General features: G+C 35.9%; 1 protein-coding gene across 3 annotated transcripts in view; it reads left to right on the top strand.

Moving 5' to 3' along the window:
• The window catches only part of LOC150096907 (kelch domain-containing protein 4), a 106,233-nt gene that overhangs the window by 44,836 nt on the left and 47,608 nt on the right, over positions 1-13,789 (top strand). For all 3 annotated transcript variants that reach the window (XM_090408275.1, XM_090408277.1, XM_090408274.1), the window contains exon 6: positions 9,928-10,151. In XM_090408275.1, coding sequence (XP_090264401.1) covers positions 9,928-10,151 — 224 coding nt within the window. The remainder of the gene's footprint in view (positions 1-9,927; positions 10,152-13,789) is intronic.

Here is a 13,789-nt window from a genome sequence, read left to right as displayed (position 1 = left end):
AATACACAGGAACAAGATTCAAAGACAGACTCTTATTATTTTTAAATAAAATTTAATTGACTAGTATCCCCCCCCCTCCCCCAATAGAATGGAAAAATGCAATTGTGATTCCTTTCTTTAAAAAAGGTAATAAAGATGACCCTAAAAACTATAGTATACTAAATTCCTGTTACAAAATATATAGCAGAATCTTAAATAGCAAACTAATGAAATATTCCGAAAACTTTATTTTAGAAGTACAGAATGGATTTAGAAAAGGACGATCATGTATAGACCCGGCCTTTTGCTTAAAATTAATAATAGAGAAAAGAAGAGAATACAATTTAGAAACACATATTGCATTTATTGACTTTGAAAAAGCATTTGACAAAGTTAAAAGAAACATTATTTAACATTTTAAAGGAAAAACGAATACCAAATAATATCCTAAAAGCTATCACAAGTATATATGAAAATAATCAAATGCAAATAAGATTAAATCATGAGCTATCATATGCGAGAGAGATAAACCAAGGGTCCGACAGGGATGTCCCCTCTCAGCAACTCTTTTTAATATTTACTTAAATGAAATAATAATAAAATGGAATAAAAATTTACATCAAGGAATTAAACTTTCTCTTACAGTGAACTTAAACACTCTCCTTTTTGCCGACAACCAAATAACAATTACAAATTCTGAAGATAACTTACAGAAAGCTATTTTAGATCTAAATGAGATAGCCAAAGATTATGGTATAATAATATCAACAGAAAAATCAAAAGCTATGGCCTTTAAAGGACAAGATCCAGCAAGAACTAAAATAGTAATAGATAACAAGATCTTAGAATAGGTGAATTCATTTAACTATCTAGGATGTATAATCACATATGAAAATGTAAAAGATATAAACGTAAAAATTGCAAAATATTTAAAAATAACAGGAGTAATTAACTCTATATTTAAACCAAACCTAGTTCAAAAACAAACCAGACTAAAAGTATACAATACATTAGCCCTACCAGTCTTAATGTATGGAAGTGAAATCTGGACAATAAAACAAAAAGACAAACAAAGATTAATAACAGCAGAAATGAAGTTTATGAGAAAAACTGCAAAGTATACCCTATTTGATCACTAAAAAAGCGAAGATATTATGAAAGAATTAAACCAAGAACCAGTAATAGAAAAAATTAAAAAATATAAACATAAATGGATGGAACACATTCAAAGAATGAAAACAGAAAGATTACCAAAACAAGCCTTAAAGTACAGGCCATTAGGAAAAAGAAAACCAGGACGTCCTCTTAAACGATTCAACGATGACTTCTAAGGCTAGAACAGGCCATGCTAGGCCTAAATCCTTGATACGCATGATGATGCTGATGACTATGCATACTATTTTATCACACACTATATATGTCTCAACATGCAGTTGTGTAGTGATATGTGAAATGAACCACTATGTAGTCAGTGTATGCTGAGAAATGCTCTGTCTGTCTTCTACCCACGTGTAATCTGGAATGGTTTCCTCTGATTTTTGAGAAGAATGAATTTCTGCATATAGTCACTGTAATAACTTAATAAAAAGAAAACTTAGTTCATTTTTATCTATTAATTATATGAAACTCTGGATGTACTTTGGAATGCAAATCTAGTGAAGCTTGTGAAAACGTTAATAGAGAAATGTGACAACTATAGTGAAGATAAAATGTACGTGATGCAAAAGAGTCCTATTAGTGAAAATGAGTACTATGAAGAAATTCTTCACATAAGAACAATGAACAAAATGGAAACTGAAAATAACAAAAAAGTAGAAAAGAAAATATAACACCGATTTTTTAAAACTGGAATTTTCTTGGATAGGAGATGAAGAAAACCACACTCTAGTCTTGTGTTTTGTGTTTTGAATCTTTCAATGACGAGTAATGAAAGTCCACAAATTAATGTGTCATTTCCATGTTAAGAACACAAAGGAGCATTGGAAAGCATCTTTTATTTTTTTATTTTTTCTCCAGTATTTTGAATGATTTCAACTTTGCTTTGCAAGGAAACAGTGTTATAATCATCTTTATTGTTCAAGATTAAGTAAAAGTAATTTGCACTAAAATGGAACTATGGCAGAAATGTTTTCGTAATCAGGATTCTGAGTTTCACATCTCATCATCAAATTACTGCCATGTACCCTCAAGGGGGTGTACAGGATATGATAGTACTACATGAAAAATTTACATCATTACTAACTTCCTATCTACAATTTTCCTCCAAATCAGTCTGTTAATTGTCAAGACTCCAACATTATCAGATCTTATATTTCTATCGTCTAAGGCACATTGTACCATATCAATCCACCTATATCTTGGTCTTCCTCTAGGTTGTTTTCCTTCCAACCTGGCAGAGAACGCTTGTTTTGCTAATTTTCCTCATCCATTCTGTTTAAGTGACCATAATGTAAAAATTCGATGCAACAAGAATAAATTTTGTATAACGAACGCATCAAGTTTTTACAGTTAGGCAGAACCCAAAACACCTGTAAATAGTCTTTTCTCTTAACATTTAGTATTGTATGTAACATGTGTACAGGCCAACAGGAATTAGCTATCTCTTTGAACAAAAGATGTAAAACTTTCAAGGCTAAGGGAAACGCTCTACAGTCGGAACGCCGTTTGAAATTTTGTTTACAACTTCAACTCTAAGTGACCTCAAGGTCAATGCAAAAAGGGGGCAGCAAGATTTCAAATGGATGTTCTGCTGGCTGACTTAATGAGATTAGAACACGAAGACGGAGAAGAAAGGCCTTGTCAAAGGTTCCAGAAACTAGGAGTCATATGACAACATAAGGGGTTCGCGTAAGTGCATGCAAGGAGTTCATGGGGTTTAGAAAACTGAACCCAGGGTCTCGGAACTGATCGAATATAAGATGGGACTTCCAGAGACAGTGGGAGTTTTTTTTGCACAGAGAAGAAATGAGCATACGAGGAGACAATGTGATAGAAAGACTTAGAGTGATGTCCTGACGTGTCAAGGAGAGAAGCCATGTCACGCGCCGTCATTTAGCCGAGAAGTGTAGATGGCCAGGGGACGAAACAGCTGAGGAGCAGCCGAACTTGTCTGTGAGTCGTTCCGCTTATCTAAGTCTGTGAAGGCCCTGACAATTCGCGACCCTTCGCTAGTGTATTAACGTGCCGATGAATCGTCACCCACATCCCACAAGCCAACTTGATGAATGGCCAGTATCCCAAGGACCTGGAGGAGGAGAAATCCAAAACCCGAGACGAAGAAAAGGAAACATAGGAAGTCACAGCCAATGGAATTGGGGAGCGACTTTCTATGTTTAACCCAACAGAAGACAGCCCGTGTGAGTTAAAATGTTGTTTTATTTAGACTGTGTGACGCTATAAGAATAAGTTGTAGAGCTGGAAAAATGCATGTAAGAGGGATATTAATAGCCAGAATAACTTTTAGAGACTTGTTCTGTCTGGATTTTGATGATTGCATCTAAGAATGAGTATAGCTTTGATGATTGCATCTGAGAATGAGTATAGCTAATTCCTAGGAAATATTTTGGGTTATGATTTTTATCTAACGCCTGTATATAATCTTGTATGAATTTTCTTAACTAAGTTTACAATATGTTATATTAATCATAACATGTCCTTAACGCCGATTATTCAAGTATTAAGATGTTTGTTAATGATATTTCTTTAAGCTAGAGAGATAACATGTGTGCTTTATATTAATTGAAGAGAGATATATGTAGGTATTAAGAAATTTGTTAATGATAATTCTTTAAGCTAGATAGATAACATGATGTGTGCCTTGTATTAATTGAAGTAGAGATATATGCAAGATTGTTTTCAGAGTTTTTTTTTTTTTGAGAATTACAGAGGATCACCCTCAGTCTTATAGCGTAAAATATGACTGTTTGTTGACTATTAAATCCTATGTTGCATTTTAAATGAAGTTTTTGCCTGATCTTATTTTTAATTGCAATGCATTGATCTTAAATAAAAATCGAATCTAAGCAGGAAATGTTGATATAAATAGTAAGTGAGAAAAGGGCCAGGACTGCAAAGTTTTTGATAACTTGGGGACTTCCTGCAAAGCAAATTGATAACTTGGGGACGATAAAGAGATTTTGTTCAGAAAGATGTGATAACCTACTAGAATTACTATATTTCTTGCATCATATCGAGGCATGGATGGCGCAGTCATAAATCTAAATAAATATTTCCATTGCTCTCGGGTAGAAGGAGTATAGAATACAGAAGGTAGGATCTAGAGTATTAAAAGGGGAACCTATAAAATAAGTGCCGAGAATATTACATTGCCGCAGTATAACCTGAATGAATGTAAAAGAAAGAAACTACAATATATTATGATATCGCAGCATCCCTTGGATATATAAATAAGGAAACACAAAACATTACAAAGGTGCAGCATCGACAGGATATATAACCAAGAAAGGAAAAACTGACACGTTATACAATACCACCTGAGATTAGCTCTGCTAACACATTCCCAGATGCTGACAATATCAAGTTCTTTCCTAATATCCTCGTTTTTAATATGATATTGCCATTGATGCCATCTGTTCACGTCTCTAATCTTTCTCAGGACTCTCATATCCGCAGTCTCTATTCTTTTGGTCAAGTGATTTACTTCTGACCCAGCTCTCATATCCATAAGTTAAAATTGGTTCGAACACTGTCTTGTATACAGCTAATTTAGTGTTTCGACTAATTTCTCTCATATTCTATATGAATTTATTCAATTAACTTCCTACCATACCAGCTTTGTTGATTCTGTTGTCTATTTCCATATTTAATTTACCATCTTCACTAAAAATCGTGCCTAAGTAGCTGAAATGTTTTACATGTTTCGCAGGTTCTCCGTTCACAATGCAGTTGACATTTTCAATGCTTCTGCCTATTTTCATTGTCTTTGTCTTTTTATTGCTGACCTTCATACCATATCTATTACAATAGTTATTCAATTTAGTCAGGGAATCTTGCAGACTTGTTGCAGATTTATATAGAAGTATAACATTGTCCACATAAAGCAAAGAGCTCACATTAACATCTCCAATTTTGATATCATGTTTAATACCACTTTCCTTCATAATGTGATCCATATAGATAATGAATAACAGAGGGGATAATGTACATCCTTGTCTCACACCAGATTTAATATTAAACCATCTTCCTGTACTTCCTTCAATTCTAACTGCTGACTTACAACTGAAATACAGACTCAGTATTGCTTGATATAATGCCCCATTGACATCATATAACTGTAATGTTTTGAATAGCTTCTCTCTTGGCACCTTGTCATGTGCCTTTTCCAGATCAACAAATCTTAAATACAGATCTTTGTTATATTCCAATGATTTCTCCACTATTTGTCGTAAAGTGAAGATCTGACAGCCTCTATTTGGCCTGAATCCAGCATGTTCTTCACCCAGCTTTTCTTCTACAATTCTTCTCAACCATTTCTCAAGTATACTGGCATAAATCTTACCAGGAAAACTCAACAGGGAAATACCTCTGTAATTCTCACATTCAGTTTTATTTCCCTTTTTATATATGGGTACTATGAGAGCTCTACTCCAATCATCGGGAATTTACCCTTCTGTCCAGGCCTTCTGAACTATGCCATGCAGCCACTGTAACACCTTTATACTAGCATACTTCAGCATTTCTGGTCGAATATCATTTTCTTCAAGTATATGGATATGTATTCCTGACTATATGCCTGTTGAGTGTTTTTTACCACTGTACTATCACTGCTTGTTTCATTTAGCTATTTTTTGAAGTAATTACTCCATACTTCAAGGATATCTTTTTCTCCCGTTTTCATGTCACCTTTATCATCTCTAACTCCTTTTACAGCACTCTTTCCTCCGTTGAAAAAAAGAAAAAAAGTTGGTGAGTTGGTAAGACATGGGTTATTAATCAGTCAAATTGCTCTCCTCCATATTGAGTCAAGCATTTTGAGGGAGCTCTTATGTCCCCTCCCCCCACTCCAAATGTAAGAGCAGTATTCAATAGTTGGGCAGATTTGCCATTTGTATAAGGTTAACAGCTGTTCAGAAATGAAGTAATGGCTTGAACAAAAGAGAAATCCTAGTTTTTTAGAAGCTGAAGATGCTATGGTTGTGATGTGTTTATGCCAGGAGAGGCTTGATTTCAGGATAATTCCAGGAAAAGAAATCTCATCTTGTCTGGAAATTTGAGTGTTGTCAGAAATAATATTGGGATAAAATGGTTCTTTTTTGTGAGAAATAAGTCAGAACTGGGTTTTACTAGCGTTGAAATTGACGAGGTTATCTGAACCCCCATTGGAAGATGGCTTGACAATCAGAGTTGAGGACAGTAGTAGTTGATGTTCTGTAGGTTGAGGTGAGTTGTGTAAAGTAAGGTTTATCAAATGAAAGGGAGGAATGTAATGTGCTGTCATCTGCAAAACTGTGTATTGGTTGAAGGTCAACTGAAGTAGGCCATCGATATATAGAAGGAAGAGGGTTGGTGAGAAAACTGAACCTTGTAGAACCCCCAGCATTAGTTGAATGGTGGGAGGATAAGAAACCATCACTATCACACATAGTGTACATCCAGACAGAAAGCTGGCAGTCCAACTGCAGAAGTCCTGAGACAGACCGAATGATGGGCAGTTATTTAGTAAGCCTTTGTGCCAGACCTGGTCAAAAGCTTTGGCGATATCAAGTGCAACTACTAGAGATTCATCAAACTTCTCCATGGTATTTTTCCAGATATGTATGATATATGTGAGTAGATCTCCTTTTGATTGGCAGTGACGGAATCCATACTGGTGGTTGTTTATTAGGTAGGTGCCTTTGAGGTAGTGTAGGAGCTGGGAATTGATGGTTCTCTCTATTACTTTAGATAGGACTGAGGTGAGTGGGACAGGACAATAGTTTGACAGCAGTGATTTGTTGCCCTTTTTTCGGAATGGGTTGATTATAGGCCAATTTCCAGGCTGCAGGATAAATACCATTGGAGTAAGACAATATATACAGGTGACATAGGACAGAAGTCAATTCTGGTGCACAAACCTTCAGGACAATTGGAGAAATGCCATCAGTGTCAGGAGGCTCTTTTTTTTGGTCTAATTTGGAATATTTTTCTTATCTCTTTTTGGAAAAAGGATATAGGGGCATTGTATATTGGGTATCTGGAATGGTTGTGGGGGGGGGGATTTACCATTGATGGTTATACATGCATTGGAAGCAAAGCGTGAAGCTAGGAGATCGGCTTTTTCTATGGATGATGATGCAATAGAGCCATCGGGCATGATAGAGTGGGAATAGTGTTGAGTAAAAGTTACGACTGATTGCTTTGGCAAAAGAGCAGAATTCTTGACTGTCGTTTGGACACTGCAAATTTCCTGCTTTTTGCTCTTTCAAACTCTATTTTGAACTCTGATAGTTTCTTGCAGCTATGTAGAGCTTGAGTATAAGCATTAAAGGAGGATGGAGTTCTTGATATGAGCCAGTTGTGGTATTCTTGATTTTTTATTAGTACAGCCTTGGCACATCTCTTGGAGAACCATGATAAATTTGTGTACAGAGATAGCATATTTAGAGAAGAGATTTGGAGGTGTAAGAAGAAAGGTGCCATTGGCAAATAAGTCAGTGATGAAGGATTTCAGTGGAATGGTTGGAATGGTGGAAGTGGTGTATGGGGAAAGATATGAAAATGGAGCAGGTAGTAGCAACAATATGAAGAGTGACTGAGGCTGCAGGCAGGAGAATGAATGCAGAGAAGTTGACTATGCTGGTTGCAAAAAATAATTAGCAAGAAAGTGTGAATTGAATAACACAGGATTTGCAAGTTTTGCTAGACAGTGAAGTGTGATGTGAGAGAGAGAATTGAGTGTATTGCCAAAACATGATAGCATAGAGTTAAGGAGAAGAGCAGTGATAATTAATGGCATAATAGTTAGAATGTGCAGGAAGAGAGGACTTGAGTTTGGATGTATGACATAAATTTGAAGATAGGAAATAGTTGTTTGCTGCAGTGTCTGCATTTGAGTGGGAGTTGCAGTGGCTGGGTATAGTGTTGAGGAGAGAAAGAGAGTGTGTAGCCAGTCAGGAAAATGAAAACTAGATGGTGGGACTATGAATATACAATATGAATTGGGGCAAAATAATGGACAAAGGAAGATGAATATGAATACACAGAGAGATGGCCTCAATGGGAGCAGCAGAGTTAAAAATACTTGAATGATAGAGTAAGAAACTTAGAAAGGAAGAGGGTCCAGGGGAAAGCTACTGTGCTTATACAACAATGCAAGGAGTATTAGGGATAAGGGTGCAAAGTTGCCTTGATATAGTTAGTCCATAAATCATTGGGGTTAGTGAGACATGATTAATAGATGACATATTCATGGGAAAAGAATGTGATGGTTATAGTATTTTTCGAAAAGACAGAAGAGATAAAAGAAGAGGTGAGATATTACTGATGATTTTAGAAAACTTGTGTCCTCTCAGTGTGGAACTTGAAGAAAGCAATAATGGTAATAGCTTTGAGGCCATTTTGTGTGAGGTTGAGGTAAGCACAGATTTTAGATATTTAGTAGGATATTGCTACAGGTTCTGAAATGATGAGACTAGTAAGCAACCGAAGAGTGATAATAATGGGTAACTTTAACTACGGTAGCATTGACTGAAGCAGGAAATATCACGTGTGAGTAAGAAGATCGAATTCCTTGAGCTACTTAGCTACACTGTCCCTAAGTAGCTCAAGCAGTGTGTTGAAGCAATATGTAGGATTCAAATATATATTAATTGTAGTGGTGAAGGTGTTAGGGAAATTGGTTAGAAACAGAATACAAACCTGGATTGATGAGAATGAAAATCTTTCAAGAGAGAACTTAACTGCATGGTTTTGTTTAGGAGAAGTCATGCTTTAATAACTTGGTTACATTTTATAATAGAGTGGCTTGTGTATTATAAAGTGGAGTTGCTTATGTCGTGATTTATCTGGATTTTACCACAGTGTTTGATCAAGTACTGCATGATAAACTATTGTTGATATTGAGCAGGATGGGATGAATAGTCATTTGGTACTTGGTTACAGGGTTGATTGGCTGATAGGAGCTAACGAATTTTTTATGGACATGTAGTGTCCTGAAAAAGGAAGGCGATAAGTGATGTACCACAGAGTTCTGTTTTGAGTATGAGGACAGAATGAGAGAATCTGGTATTCAGAGCTTGGCAGATAAGAGATAGTGTGGTGATATGATCAAGATGTATAAGTTGGTGAGAGGAGCCTATCAAATAGATACAGTGGAATTACTGCATACAATAATGGGCAATGTGACAACTATAGGTCATCCCTGGAAATTGTATGATGATCATGTGAGTAAGTAAATGAAAAGGAGATTTTTTGCTTGGTGGGTATTTAATAGGTGGAATGCATTGCCAGAGTGGGTGATGAATGCTCCAGTATTGAATGTGTTCGAGGCAAGGTATGATAATTCTTGTGGTATGTCACTGTTTAATCTCCTGTCTTTAGACTCCATGGAGACTTGGAAGTAATACTAATCTGTATTTTGTGCAGTTCATAAATATGGATGGATGTGTGAGTGCAGATTTTATTTATATATGTTGTTGACATTCGTTTGCTTTTATCACATTAGATCTGCAATTTCTGATAAATCAGTTTTTATCAATTCTTTACCAAGTCTTATGCCTGAGGCTATGTCTACTTCATTGTCTCTGAACATCTAAAACTACTGGGCAGTTGACTAGATTTCAGTGAGATTGGGACACATGATTATTGATAATAATTGAATACTGATCAATATCATGCTCTCTAGTATCATCAAAGGATTATTAGCAAGGAGTACTGATAATGTAAAGTTTTATGTTTGCAAATTGTGTTTTTTCACCAGTATCAATAAAAATTACTATCTTCTTCTTTCAGAGATTATAAATACTTCAATGACATCTATCAGTTTGACCTGGAGAATTACCAGTGGCATAAACTAGAGCCTGGAGGTGTTGGCCCATCTCCCCGTTCAGCATGTCAAATGGCTCCACTTGCAAATGGCAGAATGCTGCTATATGGAGGATATTCAAGGGATAAAGTCAAGAAGGAAATAGATCATGGCATAGTGCACTCAGATATGTTTATTTTGCAGTCTGATGGTATGTTTATTCTTTTCATTACAGTTAAATACTATAATTATATTAAAAAAAAAGTATTCAAATAATGAGTGAAATTACCCTCCTTCCCCAATTTGCAGATGCAGCTATCAAACTTTGTAAGCAGAGAGCACATTTAAGCCTTTTTCTCCTAAGGTAATTTTTACCTAAAGAGGCTTAAAAATGTTATTGTTAAATAATATTTGAATCGGTACTGGTTAAATGGAATTTGAATCAGCATAATCTTGAAACTGCTGTTTTTAAAAATTAATTTCATTATATCTTTTTTAGATAAAATTAAATTAATTATTTTACTGATTACATTCATGCAAAAGGAATATTTGAATATGCATTCCAAAGGGCAAGGAATTTTGAACAGATATTTTAGGAAAGAACCTAAAATGAATAAAAAAGAATTTTATTTGTAGTATTTCCAAATGAAGTAGATTATATATTTATTTTGCACATTTTTAGCATATTATGGATACTCGTTAATGCTGATCTCATGGTTGGCATCAACCATCATAAATACTTTGGGTTAAATAATAAACATATTTAATTAGCCACAAAATGTTTTACTTTATAACCAAATTATCCTTGGTGTAGAAGGATTGTACTCATGCAGGATAGAGAGAGAAAGGAGGGCTGTTGCTATTAACAGCGGAAGAATTGCAAATAGCCAAAGTAGACGTTCAACAGTTGGCCTGGGGAGTATAAAGAAACATGGCTAACATGCATTGCCAAATTATCTCACCTAGCACAGGGTAAGTGCTCATTGTGAAAGGCATCAGCTATACATAGATTCAAAGGAGGAAAGAACATACAGGGAGAAAGAACTGGAATTTATGCAGCTATTGGGAGCTGCTTACCTGAAACAGTGTGGGATGAAAGGTACCCAAAGTTGGTTATAGCATTGGAGAATTTGTCCATAACCAACATAACTATCTTGTCTCTAAATTAAATTATCTTGTCATGAAGATACTTCACATGCAAACTTTGTTTGCTTACACTTGGGTAAAAGATTAAATAAGAATATAATTTCTTAGCAAGTATAATTTACTTTGTAACAGGTGAAAAAACTTTTTACACATTTTGTCTCTAATTGTGAGAGTGATCATGCAGGCTTGAATTGAGACATAGCTCAGCACATGGAATATTCAGTCTAGTAGTAAGGCTTATGCATTGACTATTCACAGTTGTATTTTTTAAGGAAATTGCAATGTAGATTTATATATTAAATAAAATAAATTTAATTAATACTTTCAATATTTTGGCAGTCAAATTGCTATCATCAAGCATCACCATTGACAAAGCATAATAGGATATGTGATACATCTTCATTACTTAATGTAGAGCATGCGGGCCTAAAAGTTCTAAATAGCATATCCTAGGGGACTAGGGGAAATTGAATGTGGAGGATGAGAGCTTCCTATATTTGGGGCAGTTTCATGCAACCAAATTTGTTGAGGTTAGGGTAGTTTAAGGTAGAAGCAACTGAAGGAAAAGTCTTTCATGTTTATATTTGTTGTGATGGAGAGAGGAAAGAGATTTATTTGCAAAATATAAATAGCTAACTAGTAATAAACAGTGGCTTTATACATTGATAGCTTTATAAATGGGCTGTCCTGTCTGTTTGGTTATAGTAGGATAGTTTACAACTACAGGTGACTGTTAAACACCTGTTAGGTCTAGGGACTGTGGTTAGTCTTTGGTGTAGCAAAGATTTTTGTTAGTTTTTTAAATGTGCCTTGGATATATGGAATACTGATAGCTTTGATGTAGCCTCTGTTCTGGAGAGGAGTTATGAGTTAGGGATTTAAATATTTTTTGGATATGGTAGGAATTGTAGCCATTGGCCAAGAAGGTTTTGTGGAGATGGTCAAGTTCATTGGGGGAGGGCAGTGTTATCTGAACTAATGAATTTATCCCTGTTGTATTAAGTTTTAATAATTCTGTACTTTGGGGGGGGGGTGACCGTGTGTGTGTTTGGGTGGGTTTCTGTAAACAGAGAATGCCATTAATCCATCAGACCGGCATTGAATTAAAGTATCTAGGAAGGGGAGACTTTTTTTTAATATGAACTGGATCCTGGGATGGTGATTGTTTAAGTGTATGTTAAACATATGTTGAAACTATCCAGGCCATGTGGCCTAATGGAAAACACATCAACAAAGCATAGCCAAACAGTGGATCTGGTATAGAGCAGAGTTTAGTGTTGTCTCTTCAGATGTTTCCATGAAGAAATTTGGTGGGGACGGGGGGAGAAGAGCGCCCATAACTGTCCCTGCTATTTGTTTGTAGAATTTTCCTTGCCATATAAAAAAAAGCAAGAGTTCATAGTGAACTTAAACAAGGCGGAGATATCGGGAGGAAATTTAATTTGAATAAGGTTTCAAAATTGTCTTTAAGTGGGACATTGGTGAACAGAGAGGAAACATTGAAACTGACCATAGTGTCAGTGTGTTGGAGTGTGAGGTTTTCTACACTAGCTTTAAAGTGGGCTGAGTTTTTTGTGTGTGTGCAGGGGTGGGGTGGGGGAAGGGTGTTGCCAGTATATTGAGAAAGCACTTTTGCTAAATATTTGGCTAATTTGTATATTGGTGAATCAATGACATCTACAGTTAGTCATAATGGCACATTCTCTTTATGAATTTAAGTCATAAATTCATAAAGAATGGCTGAATGGGCAGCCATTCTTTATGAATGACCAATGGGCAGGGATTTGCAATATATATGCAATATACCTCTCCCTGTCATGTCAACCCTGCCTTCTTACAGTGTGACCTGTTTCTACAAAAGGAACTCTGGAAAAATCAGCGAATATTCCTGCTACAAAGGGGATACCTTCTTGTTGGAGGAAATGCCAGCTAGATACTATGTGGTAAATGTTCTTCATTGCCCTTTGAAATACCACTGCCTGTTTGGTCTCCAGAGTAAGGGTTCTGGTTTTGGTTACCCCCCCCCCTTCTCTGTGCATTGTGAGTAATATCCTTGAAGGCCTTGACAAACATACTTAGAGACCTAAAAACTCCTCCATTTCGAGGGTAAAGTAGTTAAAATGATGGTGCTGCAGGCTGGCCAGCTGCCAGTTAGTGCACAAACCATAATCTGTCAGTAACGAGGCAGAAGACCTTCCTGATTGACTGGTACATAATCCCATTGCCACATGCTCAGCCATGTAATGCCTGGTGGGGAAGTCTGAGTAGTGGTATGTGAGGGGGCACTGTTGAGACCACATCATAGCGCAGAGGCTGGTTTCTCTCTGTATGGAAGTCATGTTCAAGAGTCTATCTTCCCTCACTGCACATCTTCACTATATTCTTCCATCTAATCATGAATAAACTTACTTATGAAGACGCTTACGAACAATGACAGTGACACTATGACAAAAGGGAATAGTGTTACTGTCATTGTTTGTAAGAGTCTTCATAAACTAATCATCAAAAAAAAAAAAAGTCACATCACAATCAGTCACAACATACAAACCAACCCAGAATCTCTTCACTAAAAACTCACTTTCATGTTCACTTTACTAACATCTGTGACATTAATACAAACATAAATGATGTTTGCCATCACTTGGAGTCTTCCAGACCAGGCATCTGACAGAAAACTTAATCACAACTCATCTACTACTGTTT

This window comes from Typopeltis vanoorti, chromosome 18 (genome assembly GCF_054136105.1).
Source record: "Typopeltis vanoorti isolate ZY-2024b chromosome 18, IOZ_Tvanoo_1.0, whole genome shotgun sequence".
Classification (NCBI taxonomy): domain Eukaryota; kingdom Metazoa; phylum Arthropoda; class Arachnida; order Uropygi; family Thelyphonidae; genus Typopeltis; species Typopeltis vanoorti.
Note: the sequence above shows the minus strand (reverse complement) of the source record. Positions and strands in the feature narration are given on the sequence as shown.